The 20,267-nt window shown below is 42.1% G+C and overlaps 1 protein-coding gene across 1 annotated transcript; it reads right to left on the reverse strand.

Annotated features, from left to right (window-relative positions):
- Nucleotides 1-6,193: 6,193 nt before the first annotated feature.
- On the reverse strand, nucleotides 6,194-19,454 carry FMR1NB (FMR1 neighbor). The gene is made up of 7 exons (XM_059733125.1): nucleotides 19,375-19,454; nucleotides 18,059-18,133; nucleotides 15,850-15,963; nucleotides 14,337-14,494; nucleotides 12,282-12,445; nucleotides 8,409-8,551; nucleotides 6,194-6,357 (listed from the first exon to the last, which is right to left on the reverse strand). Exons 2-7 carry the CDS (start codon nucleotides 18,129-18,131, stop codon nucleotides 6,194-6,196), a joined length of 816 nt encoding a protein of 271 aa, XP_059589108.1. The 5' UTR covers nucleotides 18,132-18,133; nucleotides 19,375-19,454.
- Between the last annotated feature and the right edge of the window lie 813 nt (nucleotides 19,455-20,267).

Here is a 20,267-nt window from a genome sequence, read left to right on the forward strand (position 1 = left end):
AGTCTGTATCCTGAAAGGTGATAGACGCCTGTAACCTAAGCTGGGAAATGCTGGGGGTTTTTTTAATAAATAGTTTATCAAAAAAAAAAAAGGCAGTTTTCAGTCACTCAAAACTATTTGCAAATTCAGGTCAAATTTGGCAAATAGCTGTCAGCTAGAAAACCTGAGAAAAAATGAAAAAGTCAAAATCTTTCCCAGTTTAATTTCTTTTGATTTTTCCATCTCTAAATAGTGTTTTATTTCAACACTTAGCTGATTTTTTTTTCCTGTTGATTAACTGAAGCTGTACTATCTGTCCAAATTTGGGATTAATATACAAATAAGCCAATCAAAGCAGCAACCAGTTAATGAAGAGGGATATTTTTTAAATTAGCATCACCTTCTTTTAAAGGTGAACTGCAGAGATGGTTTAATTATCAAAAGCATTTTAAAGATTCCATCACAGCTGCAGAATGCACTTTAACAAAAGCATTTGCATTTTCAGATTTGTTAATTGCAAATTAATTCTTATGCCATCCAGTGCTGGAAGTGACATACAGGGTGGATATAAAGGAGCCATGGAAGAAAGAAACATGAAAATAACATATTCGATCAAATCATGGGTCCAGTTTAGTTCTCCTGCCTTTTCACAAGTTACCAAGGGGACAATAAGAGGAGACTGAAATCCTTCAAGGAAGCATCCCTCCAATAGGACATGGGGCCAAAGGAAGATGTGGGTTTTTTTAGCATGAATTTGTAGTCTCTTGCACTTATTCATCATTTAGTGGGCAAATGTTATACCCAGAGCAAAAGTGAATGGATATTTAAGTGGACATGTGAGATGAGATTGCACCTATACAGTGGGGGAGTGTGCACACAAAAGGTGATGTGTACACACAAACCCTCATCATGACATTCAGCTGCTGATCATATTATGGCAGTGCTTGGATCCAGGGTTCAAGGGTCAGAACTATTTTCAATAAAGAGGCCAAGCTTCTGCAGGAAATAATAGTCCCAAATTCTTGCATTTTCCAGTTTAGCATGACAGGCAGTGCAAGCAGCCAAACCATTTGTGCAAATGAGGTTGGATCCAGGCTGGGTTTGTTTATGTATTTCTTTTTAATTATATTTTGTCACGGTGTGTCAGTTATCGGCATTTTAAACAGAGTTAGGACTAACGACAACATTGAGGAAGAGAGAGGGTGGGACTGAATTGAAGCAGACTGGTATGGGACTGGAGGACATGATCACTCAGATCCTTTACCTTAACATCTTCCCCCTATTACATTTCTTCACACCCCGCATGGACCATGAGGACATCTGCATTTCCCACCTCTCTTAGGTCTCTGCATTAGGAGAGTCCCTGTAGCCAATGGCAGCTTGACATTATTGACCACCTCTAGAATTTGATGCTAAAAACTATCCCTGCACTTGCCAGAGTGCTCATTGCAGAGGAACATGAAACACTTCACTTCCAGGGGGCCTGAGCATCTCACCTCTATAGTGATCTCCACCTGCACCAGGAAAAGATCAAGGGGCTGATAACAGTCCAAACTTGTATCCCTTTCATTAAAACAAAGGCACAGGAAATATTTTTCCAGCTTATGTTGTGCCAGTTACTGTGTTCTTCTACCATATCTGATTTTTCTAAACTTGCAAGCAATCCAAGTTGGTGCAATAAGCTAAGAAAAATGTCTCAGCCCCCCCCAAATCATAAGATGTCTTAAAAATAATGACCTGGGGGGTGGGTGGGGAGTCTTTTTATTTGTCACTATATTTTTGAGCCTTTACAGTTTGTTTTGCAAGTTATTTTCGCAACTCTGAGGGCTGGGAATTGTGCTTTCCTATGTTTTAAGATGTGAGAGTCTCCTGACTCCAGGAGCTGGAACTTGATAAAAAAAAAATCAATATTTGCAAGACCTGACATAGTTGCTTATCATGTGACAGAGTGATGCTACTTTGCTCTAAACCTTTTCTCAACATTATAAAATGAAGAGTGCTGATTAGAGTTGGCTACTCTGAAGATAGATAGCTTACTTAGCTGTCTATTTATTTAGTCTTTGAATTTGTTTCATTTTTTTTTTTAATCCAGCAGAGCCCAGGGCAGACTTGAAACCACAAGCAAAGGTTTGTATAAGTTGTAAGGCTTCTAAAGCCTTGTCATCATATACTGTATTATGTTGTCTTTTTTACTGAGTGACCATTGCTCTACTGTACAATATCTGCCTTCTTGTGACTTGATGAACCACACTGTAAAAGGTAAAAAATCAATAAAGAAGTTTAAAAAAACAGAGCAGCAGCAATTGCTCAAGACTAGCACTGGACCCTGAAAAACTAAAACCCTGAAAAAAAGGTTTTCCTACAGTGCCATCTCGTGGTGCTTAATTTTAACACCAAAGGCATTATTGAATGCTTGTAAAGTCACATGACTAAAGCTCTGCTCTTGGGGGGTGACGTACAAAACTGTATTTGGGGAATTGCACACCTGACACTGTACAGTTTCTGACACAAACCGCCACAGAAAGGTCAGAGGAAAATGTCTTGAAGGGAGAAAGGAAACATTTCTAGTCAATGTACATGCTTCAAGTATAGTCTTTGCTGCTGACCTGAGCTGTACCCAGTTCTTTAAGGAGAAAGCACAGAGAAAGCAGGCTGGTTTAGCCACACAGTTTTGCACCTACCAATTCTGGAAGAAGGGCATGCTACAGTTACGAGTAGCTGTGACTGCAGGTAAACTGATATTATTACCAACAGTTCTGGGATGTACAGAGGGATCTAGAGAACCAAGACATTTTAAGATGATAAAGTCAAAATCAGGCCAAGGCAATTTTACAACAGGCATAGAAAGACCCTTTGCATAATGGAGCTGTTTGAAATAGAGAACCAGATTTTGCAGATACATTTCCAAACAAGTGTAGCACTTACTACTCTTAGACTACTAGGAACTCTTCCTTGCACTGGGGAGGAAAGTGGGATAATGGATCCCCAAATTAGGAGACAGGAAAGGCATGTGACATCAGCATGCTTTCTGTAAAACATCTTGCTAGTTACTAGAAGCTAAAACTTGCAAAGCAGTCACAAGTGAGGAGAAAATGATTTTCTAAATAAAGATATTATAGCTTGTGTAAGTGTGGGCATGTCCCAGAGGACTACCCGTGTACATGATATAATTAACAGGAAGGAGGCTTAGATACAAATCTATAGAAATCATTTTATCAACTTGGAAACAGGTGGACTTGGGAAAGGTGTCGCAATCTGTACTGATATAAAGGTGGAAAGTTACTCCCCACTGTACACAGCAAACCATCAACAAGCAGAAAGCAACAGCCACCCTGTAACTCAAGATGCTGTCAGAGTGTAAGCAATTTAAGGACAAAAAAAGTAAGGGTGTGCAGGGGGACTTCCTTCTCGTATCCCAGAGAGGGAGTATAGTCTAGAGAACTGAAGAGACAGCCTGCATTGAGGGGCTTAGCCCTCAAACGGGTATACAAAAGAGTTAATGAGCTGCTGTTAATTGCCCTGCAATGCCAGAGGCAACTATCCAAAGAGAGGAGCTAAGCAAGGGGAGACCAGCTCAGGGTATGTCCACATGGCACACTGCAGTGCAGTGCAGAGACACCTGAGTTGGCTCTAACTGCTGGAAGCATCTAGCCAGCACAGAGCTCCCTGCTAGTGTTGCAGCTTCTAACTGAGTTAGTTAGCTCTATATTATGCTTGGAGTACAGTTTGGGGCTGTACACCCTCAGTTGAGAGGCTGAAAGAAAAGGAGAGGACCTCAAGCTCTGACTGCGGGAGCCAAGGAAGGGGACAGGCTTGGCAGGACATTGGTCTCATTTGACTGCCAATGGCCAACTGAGGTTGTCTCAAGCCCAGGCAGGGCAGCAGCAGTTATTTCCTCTGTGTTCTGCAGAGATTGAGAGGATCGAAGATAGGGTTACTATATTTCCAGTTTCCAAAAAGAGGATACCTGTTGTGGGGAGGGGTAATATGATTGGGGGGGCAGTCATATGCCCCTCATTCCCAACCCACAGTACCCTGCCCCCCAAACCATGCTGGTGCCCCTCACTCCCAACCCACAGCCCCCCTGTCCCTGCTGATACCCCTCACTCCCAACCCACAGCCCCCCTGTCCCTGCTGATACCCCTCACTCCTGACCTGCAGCCCCCTGGCATTGCCTGTGCCCCATGCTCCTGACCCCCCAGTGCCCCTCACTCCCAACCCTCAGCCTCCTGCTCCCTCCAACCCTGCAGCATCTCCCAGCGGCCCTGCTCCTGCAAGCAGAGGTACTGGCCCCAGTGCCACTGGCTCAGCCACACAGCTCATTGTTGCCCACAAAGAGTCCACCCACCCCTTCTGCTGCTGAAGGAGCAGGAACCTCTCCTGCCCTGCTGCAGCCCCAGTGCCCAGACAGTTTGCCCCAGCACCAGCAGGCATCCGCCCCCCCCCCCACCTATTCCCTCCACACACACACACACACACACACACACACACCCTGCCACAGTCCCCAGGCCCTGGCCCTCCAACCCCTTCCCCCCCCATATACTTCCCTGCATCCAGCTGCTGGGGCTGCTCCCACCACTCGGCTTGGCTGCATGCTGGCCACGTGCATGTGTATGCACCAATGCACATGATGCTCCCTGCCTCCAATTGCCCTCCACCCACTCCTCCCAGCCCCAAGCAGCTCCTTGCTAGGACGAACTGGGAAGTGCTGGGAAAAAGGTCAATACTGAGCAGAGCAAAATCTCAGACATCTGTTGATATTTTAAAAAAACATCCAGACATAGATAGGAGGACCTAAAACGAGGACAGGTCTGGGAAAACCTGGACATATGGTAACTGTAATCAGAGTTTGCAGAGGACAGAGCCTGGCAGGGCCAGAGATCATTTCCTTATGCTTCATTAGGAATCTGGGTCACCTGGAATAGGTGAAACTTGTACCGCCTACCTTGTATTGCGCACTTCTTGACTTACAAGATGCTTGGAAGTGTGATGGAATAGCTGAAAGACTTGGAGAGAAATGGAGGCAGTGGAGTTGTTACACTGTACCCTACCAGCAAAGAGTGTCCAGGGAACATAAGGGCCATGGAGCTGATAATGAACACTGACCAAGGACTATTTCAGTGGAAGCTCTGCAACTAAATGTCCTCACTGGCTTGGAATAGGCTACTTACAGGCAGCCAAGTGTCAGAACAGATGAGACACTGGAAGCAGTGGGGGAATATCTCTACCATGGCAGGGAGCCAAGACAGCAAGAACTGCGCAGAATTTATGGAGGCCTTGTGCACCTCCCCACAATGAGGACCCCACAGGTTGGACTGGTACATCTTCTCCTGGCCATCCTAGCCAATGTGCTCCAGACTGTAGTCCAGAGAGAGAGAGAAGTTCAGCTCTGCCATGTTCCTGTTCCTTGTAGTGCCTGGCAATGGACCATATTTTTTGCTTACATCAATTTTACTGTGGTGCTGCCAGACATATTGCAGCTGTGCTGCTTGTTTTGCTGTTAAATACAGTTGTTTTACCAGCATGTCTCTCTTTGTCAAAATGTTGTGCGACGTGGAAAGCAGTCGTGCTGTCAATGATATCTAAACAAAAGGAGTTTATCACCCTTCAAATGAAAATCGCAAAGCACCAAATGAAAGCCTGACTTTCTCCACAGTGCAGATCTGTATTCCATTATCACCACCAGCCACCAGGATTTGTCACATATACTTTTTCACTACGACAGTGACCCTAAATTCAGGTACTAAGGGATTGTTCTTTATCTTGGTCAAGCTACCCAGAGGCATACATCACAATTCATGTAAACAGCGTCCAGCAACAGCATGCACACTATGGAGAAGTCAGATCTAAAACGCAAACAGAGTCTGGTTCAGTCATTCCCTCCATCCCTCCCCTATCCCCCTCCGCCCCAGCTCCCCTATGCGACACCAAAACTAGGCTCCTTTCTTTCCCTATTTAACACCTAAAAACATCTCTGACAACAGTAACACACCTGGTACCAGCAGTCGTGCAACATCATGTTTTAAAGGTCTTGTTCATAGCTGTACACAATCAGTAGTAAGATCCCTGATCATTTCAGCAGGCCGTATTTCCTTACTAAAGCAACCCAGATGTGTACTCCATCCCACCACTATATTACACCTATTCATGAAGTGCCCACTCACATGATGGCTGTGATTTCATAATCTGAGGAATCAGTGAGCATTCAGAGTCTCTAAGAATCACCAGTAGAAACAGAGAGGTAAAAAGAAAACTGTTCAGCCTCCTTCTGAAAAAGAACCAAAATCTTGGCAACTATGGTACCGTACACAAACCAAATGATGTAAATATCCAGAAACAGGACCAATACTTGCATCACCATTGAATGACCATCATTTTCTATTGTGAGAAGGGTTTACAATTAAATTTTAACATCTCTGCTGTAGTCACAGAATCGTAGAAAATGAGGGTTGGGAGGGACCTCAGGAGGTCACAACTAGTCCAACACACCCTGCTCAAAGCACGACCAGCCCCAACTACATCATCCCAGACAAGGCTTTGTCTAGCCAGACCTTAGTCCTTATAAATATAATTGCTTTAATCCTCTATTTAAATATAACTACTGGGATGATCCTCATTACTACTACAGTATCTACAACAATCAGAATGAGTTTAAGTAGGTTGTCATGCTGGCAGCCAGTTTAATGAATGGCAGCCACCACTTCCCAATCAAGGCAACATTTTAATACAGCTGATCTCTTAGCTGGAAGAGCCACTTCCTTGGGACCCTTACTTGCCACATAAAGGCAAGAGGACTCTATAGTTTATTAATAAAAGACTGTTTTTAGCATTGAGGAATTGCCACCGACAGCGTATGCCTTTTTAGGATTAAGGGTGCCTCTTCAAGGCAATACTTAAATGAGAGAGAGGTTGGTAATCTGATAATGCTGTATGGTTACCAAATACAAAGAATTTCTGGTGCAAAAAGTCAACACAGAGTTATCACCGGATGCTGATACTACAGAAGCCCAATACCAAACCCCCCCCCAACCCATCCTTTTTGAACACTCAGGTGATCCTGGCATCTTCGTTTTGTCCATGCTGTTAAAGATCAGCAGGTAGTTTTCCTATGAAGGAGGAAGAATGATAAAACAGGCTGTAAAGGCAGAGCTCAGGAAGCATTCTACAATCTGCACTGCTACAAGCCATTGCTTGCCTCGGTGTGCGTTTTCATTGTCTGATGGCTGTGGTAGTACCTCTCTTACCACACCAGTGGTTTGCAATGTGTTTTCATTTGCAAATCCCTCAAAGACTTTGAATGGAGATGGAAATGTCAACTGGAGGTGCAGACCCCTTTGACTTGTAAGCATGGGTATCCACATACTTTTGATTGATCATAGTCATCTTTTTCAAACCCCTTAGACATAGTCTGCAACGCACCCCCCCCGGTTCTGCGGACCACAGGTTGAAAACCACTGTACTGCACCGTTAAATGGAGAGACCATGTTTTGGCACCCTCGTGCTCAGGTAACAGCAGGGCCATGGGGCTAAATTGTATAGTGCCAAGAGCACCCGCATGCACTCAGACATACAGGAGATGCAGCCCCAAACACCATGTGTAACAGAAGCCTGTGTCAACATAACATCCAGACATGGGGCAAGTCCTGGATATAGGACATTAGTTTTATTTCAGTCTTAGAGCTGGAGTGTGGCTCCATCCCAGATTTCATCCGAGCAGGTGATGCTCTGGGCAATTCTGACACCATTACATCCCTGGTGAGTAGCATGATGCAAGCAGTCCTTTACGTTTTACTGGAGTTACTTAAGGAGTAAGGTTCTCCAGACTGTTGAGTAAAGGTGGCAAAATTTAGTTCACCTCTGGCGAGCAGCTAAACCTGACTTTTCAGTTCTCTGTGCCATGCATGCACCCATGAAACGCAGAGGTGCACTTGACCAGCAGTAGTATAACAAGGGAGTGGGGGCTGTGGGGCACTGATTTAGAGGGGTGGTGGCTGACGCTGCCCACCTGGACCCTGCTGCCGTGGCTGCCTAGGGCACAGAAAGTACTTATTATGTCACTGCTGACTAGGAAGAATGGGGGCAGACCAATAAGTCCAACAGTGCACACATCTACCTGAAGGAGTACTACGAGTTACTGCAGACTCAGGGCTTCGTTAGTAGCCATGGATTTGCTCTAAAATTAATCTTTATCTTGAGGGGTCAGAAAGGATTTTTCCCTTCTGACCTTGCAGATCCAGCTTCTCTCCCATGCCAAATAACGGGGGTGATTTGGAAAGTGTGGTCTACTGGACCAGAGGCCTGTTGTCCATGTTTATTACTAGCTGGATATCATCTATGTGCCTAGTTAATAATATTAAGCAAAAAGAATCACAGAGTACTCTAAACAAACCATCATTTAGCTTAACTACTAAATGAGGTCAACTCGCTACCTTTTTTCTTGCTCTTGTGATCCTCTGCATCTTCTTTAAGCAAATTCAGTAAAAAACTACCAATGTTTTTACGCCTCTCTCTCTGCTTCTTCACAATTTCCTCCACTTCTTTGTTTGGTCTTCGTAGAGGGTTGGTACAAGAACTGTAAGATATTAAATCTGTAGCTGAAATTGGGTGCTTTCCAAAGAAGGAACTTGGACAAAGATTATAGAGATCTAGGATGAAATCCTGGCTCCACAAAGGGAATGGCAAAACTCTTACTGATTCAGTGGAGCCAAAAGTTCATTTCTAGACCTTCCACTAGAGTTTGAAGGTGTTTCAGGTTTGGAAAAGCACATGGATAAGACTTCCCCTCTCATAGGTTTTCACCTAAAGGACTTCTCTGCTTTATACTAGCTGAGTCTCTTACCAGTCTCATCTCAGAGTCATCTACATCAATTACTTAAGTTATTATAAGTTTCTTTAAACTAGGATGATCAAATTGCTGTTGCTTAATTTTGAATCAGGTGGAGCAAAATGAGTCCAGAAGTTTAATTCCAAAGATATGGGTGCACAGTCCATCCAGAAGAGACTGATAAAATGGGAGCAAAAAAAGAGAAGAGGAAAAAAAAATAATTAAAAAGAAGATTCTCATTAACTCTGCTTGATTAATTATCTAGGATCTGCATGTCTCCCCTCCCCAAATAGGATGGCATGGCCAGCAACCAAAGTACATTTCCACTTAGTGGTCTCTGGCTCCTGAAGTAACTCCTCAAGAACCACTGCAACTATGGTAGCTGAGAACAACTTCTGCTATCTCCAGTCCAGGGCATTTTTGGAGTAGACAAGCAAGCACTTCTAGCCATGCCCAACTGCTTGGTGGTTCTGAGAGAAGGTAGGATCTTGCAAAAGAGCCAGTGAACTGGCAAGCTGAACAAGAACTGGACCTGTGCCTCAAGAAGGAAAAAGTGTGAGATGTTAATCTTGCTCTTTCCCTCTACCTGTGGGCTGTGAGATCCATGGATGCAGATCTGCAGTGTGGGTTGCAGAGTTTGAGGTAGATGCAGTGTGGTGGGTGCATAACTCCTGCAAAACCCCTGCGTGGTAAATAGTTCACCTCTGCAGGAGCTCACTCTCTATGCACTCTATGGGAAGCTTATAAGAGGCTTAGAGGAAAAGTGTATTGTGTGAGTCCAGGAAGGAGGTAGGACAGTGACTCAGAGACCACTCAAAGCAATAAACTTCCGTAGACAAGAACCTATTTTCTTATATAGACTTGTAGGAAGAAAAGATTATATACAGGAGGGGAAGGGACAGCGGGAGGGGACACTGCTAGGAGAGGTAGTAAAGTGGGTCGATCAGAGCAGTTGAGATGAACAAAGCAGTTAACACCTGGAGGAACACCAGAGGTAACAGGTAGGCCAGGTAATGAGTTAAGAATCCATAGTCCCTGTTTAAACTATGGTTTAACACAGTCCAGTCGGTAGAAGATGTCTTGTTCTGCAATTTTGCATTCAAGTTGATTATTAAAGATGTTTGGTCTAGGGACACATACTTTGGGGGTCGGACTTGATGATGTATCGAGGACCCTTCCGACCCTAACATTTATGAATCTGAGGTCAGGGATGGGATGCCCAGAGTGAATGCACTGTACAAAGGTCCAAGAGTCTTGACAGAGGAAGTAGAAGCCACTGCTTGTAGCTCTAACATTTTCCCCAAGGGGCTTGAATATGACTTGCAGGAACAAACTGACAACTGCCCAACCAGGTCACTGAGACAACAGAAGCAAGAGACCTTCTTTCCCCACTACCAAGGTTAAGGACATTAGAAGAAAGTTTTGCAAAACCACATCCTCTATCAAGAGCTTCCTTAAACTAGCAAAACTCCCTCAAAGTTACTATGTTATGGGCTTGTTTCTTTCCTAGAACTCAAATATATGATGCTGGAAATTAAAACCATTTAGCATCTGGTTAATCACCGCATTAAAAAGAAACTCATAGCACAACAGCAATATTCCTAGTTGCACTGTATAATGAAAAAACCCCCACAAAGATGAGCATTTAAACATTAATGGGAAGTCTCTCAAAACGAACCAACATTAATTCATTTTCCAGAAATTTTTTGATGATAATTTCATGCTAATTCTTTGCCTCCTGTTTTCAGAGTCACTGACTGCTCAGGCTGGCGATCTGCATTCTGAACATCAGCTGCTGAATGTCGTGGAAGTTGCAATGTGGCATTTTGCACAGCAGGATTTGTCTGAATGTGGAACTCTATTGCAAATAGCCATCTGGCGAGAAGCAATATTAGCAGAGCGCGCGTATGTGTGCGTGTAGCACGGGCACTTCTTTTGCCATCTTTTTAGTTCACCAACTCAGACACCTCAGAAACACTCTTGTAAAGAAAAAATGGCAGTAGCAGTTCTGTCACTGAGCTACTAGTGTTACCTGTAGGATTAGCTATTCAGTAATTTCCATCCTAGGAAAATAAATCAAAATGATGCTAAATGTTAGTTTAATGATGACTGACGTTGTGTACCTTGCTCTATCCCCATTATCATGACGTGTGTGTGTATGTATGCATGGACACATACATGTAAACACACACATATATATGTACACACACACACACACACAGTAGTATCAACACTGCAAAGCAGTGACTTACTAATATTCAGATAGCTTTAAGGTTTCATACATTTCAACAGAAGTATTTGGTAGCTTTAGACACAATTTTTCCTCCACTTTTGTTCTTAGCCACTCTCATTATGTGTCGCTCTTTTCTCCAGTCTTTTTATTAGCTTTCCCTCCTGTCATGGATCTCATGATACAATTTCTGCTTTATTCTATCCTGCGCTAGGTTTCTGTTTGTGTCCCTCTTCAAGTCAATTTTGCTTCTTCGTTCTTTTCTTCTCAGATTTCCTGAGCAAGAATTTCACCATGCCTTTTGACTGTGATGAAAGTAAAAAAATTGTTTTCCCTCTACCAGCAAGTTGAGAGCTGGGCAAGTAGAGGGCTAGTCCTCATTTCCCTCTCTTCCCCTGTATATCATAAATTGATAAGAAGCACTGTTACCTGTGGGAAGTATTTATTTTTCCTTCACTTTTACTGGTGTTATACACTTTCCTTTGGATCTAAGATTCTGGCGAGGAGGTAGCATTTTGGGCAGCCTAAGTGAATGTTGCTAGTTATACCATCATACAACTTCACCTGGCATTACATTTGTAGCAACAGAGATACCCTGAAGCATTGCAAGGGGACTAAGTGGTGGGCTGTTTTATTTTTTTTTCTAGTACTTTTTGATACCTCTGTTGTTCATGACTGGTAGTGGTTGTTGCCCCTTTACTCACAGATGAAAAAGGAGAACAAGGGCAAGATGCTTTTAATAGTTAACACCTATAGTTGAGCCTATACAGTTGGGAGAGGGGACTGATTGCTAAACCAAAGGTGGGTCGGGAGACCAAACCCATCTAAAACCGGGTTTCAACATGCCAGCACACCTGCCTACGGCAAAACTCAGTTTTGGTCAGTGTAGCTTAGGCTTGTATTTCAACAGGAGCCTGAGGTCATCAGGCTGACCTCTGTGCCTGCTTGGAGCTGCTTTTTGTCAATGAATCTCCAAAATGACAGGCAGGTTCCTCCAAGGAAGGACAATTACAGGATTAGGTCCTGATGATATATAGCTGGTCTTTGGAAGAGAAGCCTGAACTTGATACCTGACCTCTTTCCAAGTCAAATTAACCCCACCATTTTTGATGTTTACATAATAGACCTTTGCTTTCTTTCTGTTGTATTTCCTCTCATCACTTTTAAATTTGTCTAACCGCCCATACTTCCAAATTATTTCAATAATGTGGCATGTATCCAGTTTGGCATGAAGTAGTAATTTCTTACCTTCTCTGCAAATAAGTACAGCAGCAAAGTGGAAGGCATCCAAAAATAACCACTCCTCCAAATCCAAGGCCAAACAGTCGCAGTGTCTGTTGGGGTGCTGTTGGTTTGATGCAAGGCTGCATTAATGATGCATGATCTAGAGAGCTAAATTGGAGCCTCCTTTGCTGATAGAGAGAACAGCTATTGAGCAAGCTAGGTGTGTAACTAATCCTGCTACAGGGTGAACAGAATATGCAGATGTTGGAAATGGGCACCGGTCAGAAAGATCAGGTTTGGAATCTGATCTGAATCCAGACTGCCCAGATACTTACTTGACTAAGGTCAGATGCAGGCTTCAATTTTCAAAAGTCATTAGTGGCCAGGTATACCCAGAGCATGACAATCAGGTGCCTTTAAAGGTGCCCCCAAAATTGGGATATGTAAAACCATTAATTGGCCTCGAAACTTAAAGCAACTTCCAGCTCAGGTCTACTTTGGCTAGAAATTACCTTTCAATGTTGCAATATTGATGTCTGGAACTTCTGTAGCATTGTTTTAAAGGCTTGATCTTGTTCCCATTAAAGTCAATGGCAACACTCCCAGGGCCAAGCATGTGTTGTATGCAGCCAAAGACCATCTTATAGAAATGTGAGTGCCCTGAGTCAAATGTCTGCTAAGCGCTTGTATTTTGTCAACAGATTGTTATGATGCACACAGCATGTGCTCCCAGGGCAATAAGTGTGTGCATTTTCTTTGGACATATGTTGTACATCCTGGAGCATTCAAGTAGCTAATTAATCTATAAGCAGATAATTTGGTAAAATAGTAGGCCCTTGATGTTTACTTCCAAACAATAAAAGCTTAAATGAAATGAGGAATCAAGCAGTTGCAGCTGAATAAGCATATTTAATTTTAACATTTATTTGAGTGCATGTCCTAAACTGAGTGGGAGAGCTATAATTCACTACACAGTTTCTCTCTGCTGTGGCTAAATGTCTTTTTACACAACATAATAAAACTCATTCTATGAGTTGGCTTTTAAAGGCTTTATGAATTTGTCTTGCCCCTAGCAAATAGACAGGGTCTGACAGTGTGATTCATTTAGAACATTACTTAACTCAAGGATACTCCCATGATACCAATGGAAAATAATGGAGGGTGGTGTTACACACTTGGAGTAAAGGTTTTGGAATTTGGCCCTACGTTTGATTTGCTGTTTCCATTGTTATGATTACTACAGTGATGATGTCTTCAAATAAGTGGAAATCAAATGAGAAATATATTAACTTATGAACATTTCTTTTGGGTTTAATGGAAAGATGAAGCAATATTTTAAGCCTCTGTAAACTAGTGGATTACCATGGAAGAAGTATGCTGGTTTATATCAGTTGAAGATTTGGCCTATCAAGTTATTTTTTATAGCTTATTTTATACATTTAAATTTGGGGTTTGGCAAGATTTTTTTCCCGTTGGCCCAGTGCGCCACTGAAAGCTCTGCAGAATGAAAACAGATATAGTATAACATAGTACTTGTCATGTTGGAAAAATTGAGACACTCAAAAAATCATTCTTGAAGAGCAGACCAGAACTGGATGCTCTATGCTGGTAATGGTCATCTACTGCCAAGTGGTAATATAATTTACTTACTGTAATTATATTGCCTACTTTAAGTACCCAATGAGCACAGTAGTCTTCTTGGCCACAATATCTCAATGGGAGCTCAGGTTTAGCTGATTATTCACCATAATTTCCCAAATCATTTTAAAAGTCACTGCTTTCCTGGACAGATTCCACTAGCCTACAAATAGGGCCTGCCTTCTTTGTTCCTAGATATATGACCTTATGTTCAATTGTACTGAAATGCTCATTGCCTGCTTTTGCCAAGCTTCCCAAGTAATTGAGATTGCTTGGCAGAAGCGATTGTCTTTTATATTACATTATATGCAAATACTACAATAAGTGCTGCACTACATGGATGAGAATGGTACACTGAAAAACTAAGGGAAGAAACTGAACAGAAAATCCCAGGTTTTGACCAGATGAAACATTTGGCTAAAAGGATTCTTAGCAATTTACAGAACAAGCACACTTACCATCTTGGAGTGGGATGTAGCAACTCAGGGCACTCCTCCCTTTGGAGGAATGACAGCATTTATTTTCCAGGCATGTCGTCTTGTTAATATTCTCTCCTGCAGGGCACGCAACTAATGCTTGATCTTCTTTAGGGCGACAAGCTTACAAAAAACCAGAATGTTTCAGTTCTTTGAACAATGCTCAATCAAACCGTTATATAACAATGTCTTGACACACAGAAAACTTATCATTTCAACTTATTCATTATGTTTTGATAGGGCACATTGCCCAAAAAATGTCATTCATTTTCTTAAGTGATTAATTTTTGGATGTGGAACAATAACTCCATACTAAAGCTAAAGGAAAAGCCAAGATCATGTGAGATGAGACATTTTTAAACTGCTGCTGCTGTTTCACTAATAACCATATTAATAAGCTATTCAGAAAAATATAATCTAAGTAGCATTTAGCTGAGTTTTTCCTAATTTTAACAGATTTGAAAAATAATGGGGAAAACAAATTTAGTTTGCTGAGTGGACAGCTTCTCAAATAAAAGAAAATTAAAAATCCTACACATTTTAACTAACTGATGGTGGCATGCTGCACCTGTCTGTCTCAGTGTTAACCACTCATTGCTTGTATTTAAAAGGTAGTAATTTTGCAACGGCAGTAACAAGAACCTAAGGTAATAGTGAAATATAATTAAAATATTGCTATTTAATTATTATTTGGATCATCTCTATTAAAGTTTAATAGTACAAATGCACCCCCTTCCCCTTATTTATACAACATTTTCCCTACGATTCTGGGAGATTATTTGGTTCCAGCCATAGTCCATTTTATCACCCCTTCGATCATGCACACATTCAGTTTAATGGTAAAGGTCCAAGTCAATTAAACCCTGGGGGAAATCAGGCACTTAATGATGCCAGATACTTGCTTATCCTGTTCATGAATCTTCAGCAGGTATAAATTGGTTTAGCTTCATCAACTTTAACAGTTTATGCAGGTTTACACCGTCCGAGGACCTATGCATCTAGTGTCACTTCACTTCCCCCATGACTTTCTGATGTCATCATGGAACTAGTCTTGCATTCTGCACATCCCCTTCACATCCTACATTGTTCACATACCTTAACATCCCCTGGTGGGATCAAAACAGTATTGGATGCATGAAGAATGCAGAATCAGACCGTGTCGTATCAATTATCATGCTTTCCGTGTCTATAGCAAAACTCATGGCTGTATCACACCACTATTTTCTTTCCCCTATTGCTTTGAAAGTGTCCGGCATAAACTGGCTGAGGATAACACGTCACTTAAGATGAAGGACTTTGTTAGGGGGCATTACTGCAGCGGAAACAAATGTGCCTTTGTTCCAAATGTGAATAAAATGTTATGTGGAAATAATATAATGCAACCTGCTAAGTGACATTTTAACAAAGTCTTATGGTATTGGGTTGAAGGTTTCAGATAATCTCTCTTCTCAGCATTCAGTGATCACAGCAACACTTACTCACTGGGTTGAAGAAATTTAACAGAGCTTCTGATATATCTTCTAGTTTCATTTTAGGTTTGCTGGGTGCCACTTCACTTCTTTTTAAAACATGCTGAGTTGGTGATGCAAAACCTGAAAGCTCATAATGATTAGCTCATTATCATCAAAATATCCATAATTAATTAAATGCAATGACATTTTCATACTGATTATCTTTCATTACGACGGCATTTATAGTCATTATGAATTTTGTCTACTGATGGCTAGCAGGGTTAAGTATAAATGTCTTTTTCTGTTGTATTCAATTATATTACTTAAATTTGCTTCATGAACCAAATGAGCAAAGAACTATAGCTGTGAAATTTAAATTATATTAAAGAATCCTTTCAACTGGAAATTGTCAAGACCAAGAGCGTTATTGTTCATACACAAGCTGTAGACTTCTTGAAACATGTACCATATGAATAAAGATGTATTTCCTTTTCATCATTTATATAACAGCACTCCAAAGCCTCAGCTGAGATCAAGATCTCTCTGCAACAGACACGGTAATGACATGTAGTAACACGTTTCTGCCCCAAAGAGTTCACGCTCTAAGTAGCCAAGACAGACAGGAATAAGAGATAGGAATAACACCAGCCCCTTCTTTGATTGAGTGACTTAAGGTTGTGCAGGCAATTTGTAGCCTGGAAGTGAACCTAGATTATTCTGGGCAGTGCCTTCACCAAAAGACTGTCCCTTCTCTTGGTACAAGAGGACTAATAATGGGTAAAGAAGAAGTTCACCTTACATAAGAATAAGACCATCACCAACAGAAGGCTCAAAAGGGAGAAGGGATAAAACCTAAGAGACAAATGAGAGGAACCACCTGGACTCATCATTTGATACAGGAGTGAGCTCCAGCACCTCAGAGCTGAAATATTAGCAGTAGATATTCTTGAAATGTTGGCTGGCTAACGATCATTTTTCAAGGAAAACTGCTGCCATTTCATCGAAAACTCCAATCTTTTGGTTCAATACTTTTGGTATATGTCACACTCCAGTGGCTGGTCCATAATGACAAGATCCTATCACTGCTACTAGTATATGGATTTACTCCTTGAAGTCAAGGAGCTGGGATTACTGCTTTTAATGCTGACAGTCCTGGAGTCAAGCCCAGGACTTCTTCAAATAAAGAGTGAATTGCCCAGGCTAGTAGCAATGACTACAGCATGACAGGATACTGAACTTAGCAAGAGTTTATGAAAGTAATTAACAACTCTTTCTCCAGAGCATTGGTAGTCTGCTCAAATTGCTCCTGGAATGCACTGGGATTGTCCAGGATGGGCTATTACTTCATAGAAGTATGGGATTCCCCTAGGAGGAACAGGCTCTACCGTGTTTCCTTTTAAGGGTCGTGTGCAGATGAGCATGCACATACATTTCCACAGGGACAAATAGCAGTGACACATATTTGGGAGCCTCCAGAGGCTCCAGTGAGGTAATCCAGGTGCCCGGAGCCTGGCTGGCAGCTGGAATGTGGCTCTGGCCAGCCAGGCTCCAGGTTTGGGTGGTGCGTACCTCACTTCTTTCTGCCCCCGGTTTTTTTGACACCAAGATCTCCCAGTATCAAAAACCCCTGCTGTGCTGCAAATTAGAAGTGCAGTGAATGCCTACACGTGCAGTGCGTGCAGTTTGCAGTGCTGTAGATGGGTCTGCAGCACCATAAACTGCATGTTCATGCTTAAGACCACTACAACTAAAATGTTTGCTTGTATTCAAGCCACATGTCCCTTTACAATTCAGCTTGCCAGATCTCTTGCTAAAGCTTCTGTTCTATACGCTATACAGTGTTCATCATGTTCTTAACAGACTTTGTGGTACTCCTGATTTCACCCAAATAACGGGCCGAGGCAAACTGTAGAATAGAAACACTATCGTTATTTCCTTGAAGTGGAAAAAAATCCCTTCTAAACAAAGTAAAAAAAGAGTGAGATATGATGCCAGATGGGAGACAGCTGATTCCTACCAAAAGCCTGGTCAGATACACAAAAGAAATTACAATTTGTGGAGAGAAATCTGAATGTTTCTAAATTTAATATGTGCGGCACTCACTTATTTCAAATGAGGCTGCATAATGTCAATAGCACATTCTGTATTGCAGCCAAAACAATGCTGATGGGTAGATATATTTAACAGTAAAATCGCTTGCTGCTATTAAAAACTTTTTTTTCTTTGCAGTACTCACTTGGGCTGATGATATGATACAACAAAAAGATGCCGCTCCCCAAGAACTGATTGCCGGTTGCCAGCTGCATCATTACTACATTAAAATCAAAGACAGAGTTATAGATGCATTTAAGTAACACTACCTCAATAGCTTTTCTTGATTTCTTTGATTTTGTCTTTTTGTAGCAAATAGGGCATAGGGAATTGGACTGTGCATGATGGAAGAATCCAGCAAGATCCTCCTCCATTAAAAAACAAAACCCCAAGACCTGGTAGTTATTTTTTTTTCAGGAGTGATTAATGGTTCTGGATGCCTTAACTTGGGAGTGCTCAATGCGAGACACTTAAAAGGGATACCCATAGTCAGGAACTTGCTTAACAGTTTCTGAACACAAACCTACTTCAAATGTCTCAAGTTGGGAACTGAAAAACTGAGAAACTCAATCAATCACTAGCCACTTCTTGAAAACCTTGGCAAAGGTTTTAGTTCAGGTTTAGCATCCAGAGTTAGTTGCAGGACCAGACACCTGTTCACATCCATTCAGAATGTGTGGTGCTTTGGATGAAAGTATAACATGCTGCCACCCGGGTCAGACCACATGCCCATGTAGTCCAAGAATACGCTCGCTCTCTCTCGCACAGCTATAAAATGAGACCCTAATCATCCTCTTTAGTCTTTTAAGGTCCCACGGTGCTTAGCCACTTGGGATGCAACTGGTTTTCACCAAAGTTTCATCACGACTGTTCTGCAGGATGCGACAGCTGAGTTGGCTAAGCTACTTGTTTTCTTCTATTCAGATAGATCTTTTTCAAAACAAGATTAAAGCATGCTGGGATAACGAGACAGACTTTTAACAATCTCACTTTTTATCATGTGGGTTGTGGTAGCTTCTAGAGGCTCCCAGACCTGAATCCTATTGTATTAACTGCTGTACAAACACACAGAAAAGGGAGCTGACATTTAATCTGTTTGTACCCTCAGCACAGAAGCCCTATATAACAAGTGCTCTGCTCTAAAGGATTACAAAAACCATTGAGTAATGGGATGGATTTTTTCTATGGGGTACTACAGAAGAGATTAAAAATGTTTGTGGACTTTTTTTTTTTTTGCTTCTCAGTAAAAACCTTCACTAAGACTTTTGTGTGAAATCATTTCCTTTGGGACATGCCACAGGATTCGTTAAAGGGAATCAAGGGTCTGAATATATTTCACAAAATATAATGCAAACTGCAGAGCAGACAGAGAAGGGAAAACAAAAGAAAAGGCAGAGTCAGGAAAGGGTGAAAGCAGGTCCCGCATTTCCCCACAATACTGATCTTTTCTTCCCATCAAACCTTCTCGCAAGTCATTATAAGAGGTGCAAGCAGATGGTGCCTAGAGATCTCCCAGTCAAGCAGCTCATGCACAGCAGAAAGACAGCATAGCAAGTGATATAGGATAGGGAGACAACAACAGTCATCACAATAGGAATCTCTATTAGCCGTGGAATAGGTCATAATGAACAAGATGCTTGGGATGTGTCTCATGGATGTACCCTCTTCCTCCTCCACAAAAAAAGGGTCACCAGGAGAGCAGAGACTAAGGCCCTGGCGCACATTTATTTAACTGCACAATGGGATCTGATGCCCAATCCCAACAATTGCTCCTCCTGCCAGGCTACACATTCACATCAGGATCAAATCCCAATGGTGTCATTACTATTAGTCAGCACATGGAGAGCCCAGGATCCTCGGGAAGTGAAGCCCAGGGTCCTAAGACCATTTTGAGACACCTGCGGTCCTAGGGCTCAGATAGACAGTTAACCCTGAGAATACACTAGAGCTGGTTACAGACGCACCTGAGCTTTGAGCTGGCTCTTGTTATCCTGCCCTACATTTCATTTAAGGTGCGAAGGAAATCAGCCACAAAAACGATACACATCTGTAGAACATTTTTTGGTGCGTTTCCCATTTGGTCATGTCATTAATTCCTTGAACATGTGGCAGGGTTATTTATGGTGTGATTAACAGATTAATCACTTACCTGTAACATCCGCCAGGGGCCTAAATTAGGGGTTTTCCAGCCCTGGCATCCCCCAAAGGTCTGCCAAAAAGGTCATTCCCCACTGGCGTACCACAATTTCTAACCAGATGTCATCTTGAAAGAAAATGCAACTACATGGAGTTTTTCCCCCAATGATTTAGAACACAAATAACTTGGCTAGCTTTGGATAGGTAGCACTAGTAGA

Source organism: Alligator mississippiensis, chromosome 8 (genome assembly GCF_030867095.1).
Source record: "Alligator mississippiensis isolate rAllMis1 chromosome 8, rAllMis1, whole genome shotgun sequence".
Classification (NCBI taxonomy): domain Eukaryota; kingdom Metazoa; phylum Chordata; order Crocodylia; family Alligatoridae; genus Alligator; species Alligator mississippiensis.

Coding starts and splice junctions, on each gene's coding strand:
- FMR1NB (XM_059733125.1), bottom strand. CDS start 18,131: ATGATGCAGCTGGCAACCGGCAATCAGTTCTTGGGGAGCGGCATCTTT. Junction 15,964..18,058: donor GTATCATATCATCAGCCCAA/GTGAGTACTGCA, acceptor ATGAGCTTTCAG/GTTTTGCATCACCAACTCAG. Junction 14,495..15,849: donor AAATTTCTTCAACCCAGTGA/GTAAGTGTTGCT, acceptor GTTTTTTGTAAG/CTTGTCGCCCTAAAGAAGAT.